This window comes from Limulus polyphemus, unplaced genomic scaffold (assembly GCF_000517525.1).
Source record: "Limulus polyphemus unplaced genomic scaffold, Limulus_polyphemus-2.1.2 Scaffold1167, whole genome shotgun sequence".
Lineage (NCBI taxonomy): Eukaryota > Metazoa > Arthropoda > Merostomata > Xiphosura > Limulidae > Limulus > Limulus polyphemus.
This window is the reverse complement of record NW_013666777.1, coordinates 304069-304978: the sequence shown is the minus strand read 5'-3', so window position 1 is coordinate 304978 and position 910 is coordinate 304069. Positions and strand designations below refer to the sequence as shown.

At 31.9% G+C, this 910-nt stretch overlaps 1 protein-coding gene across 5 annotated transcripts in view; it reads right to left on the bottom strand.

Annotated features, from left to right (window-relative positions):
- LOC106462445 (sodium-dependent serotonin transporter-like) overlaps positions 1-910 on the bottom strand; it is a 64205-nt gene that overhangs the window by 7098 nt on the left and 56197 nt on the right. For all 5 annotated transcript variants that reach the window (XR_002611265.1, XR_002611263.1, XR_002611264.1 and 2 more), the window contains exon 11: positions 600-700. Coding sequence is in view for 1 of the 5 variants with exons in the window: in XM_022389715.1 (XP_022245423.1) it covers positions 600-700 (101 nt within the window). In the remaining 4 variants the exon portion in view is untranslated. The remainder of the gene's footprint in view (positions 1-599; positions 701-910) is intronic.

The window sequence follows — 910 nt, the reverse complement described above, 5'->3', positions numbered from 1 at the left end:
CACAGCACATAGTTTTAAGACTAAAAGACGTAAATTTCATACACCAAAATCAGGATGAATGAGGATGCATAATCGTTTGACATCAGTGTTCTTCTCTTTTCATCAGTTTGTTTGTATTTTTTGTTAACAAACAATACAATAAAAAATGCTCATTGTGGTAAACGAAATAATAGTTTGATCTTAGTAACATAGCTGAATTATGGAAAATCTGCTATTGAAACCAAAACAACTTTCATGAAGTTTAAATTCGCAGGCCTGTGTAATCAACCATGTGTAACAGAAGTAAACGTAATTATATACAAGAAACGCTGACAATTATCTAATGCAGCACAGACGGTATTTATACAGAAACGACAGTAATAATGATCCATGTGTAATGTAGAAGTAAACTTTATTATATACAATTCACGCGAATAATCATAAAGTGCAGTACAGACGGTATTTATTCAGAAACGACAGTAATAATCAACCATGATAATAAAAATGGTTAGATAAGGCTGAATGAGGATAGAGAAAGGTAGAAACCCCCTCATGAGGAATTCATTTAGCGAATGTTCAACAAGTCCTATACAGATATATATATATATATAAATACTTACGAGTATAAAAATTGGGCTGACATAGGTCCAGCAGAGCCTCCAAAAGATCCCAGGTCTAAATCCCAGCATTTTCTGTACTTGTTCCGAAAACCGCTGGGCTCCTAAGGTATATATAACAAAAGTTTTTCCAAATATAGTTTTTGTACGATTTTTAAAACTATAAGCCAATATATATATACATACTTATTATACACACATATATCTATATATACGACTTTATAAAGAATTTTAGGAAAAACTAAAATAGGTAGGAGAGAGAAAGTACCCATATATAAAATATTGTCTATGTTCTTTCTTTGTAGCCCCCCCCC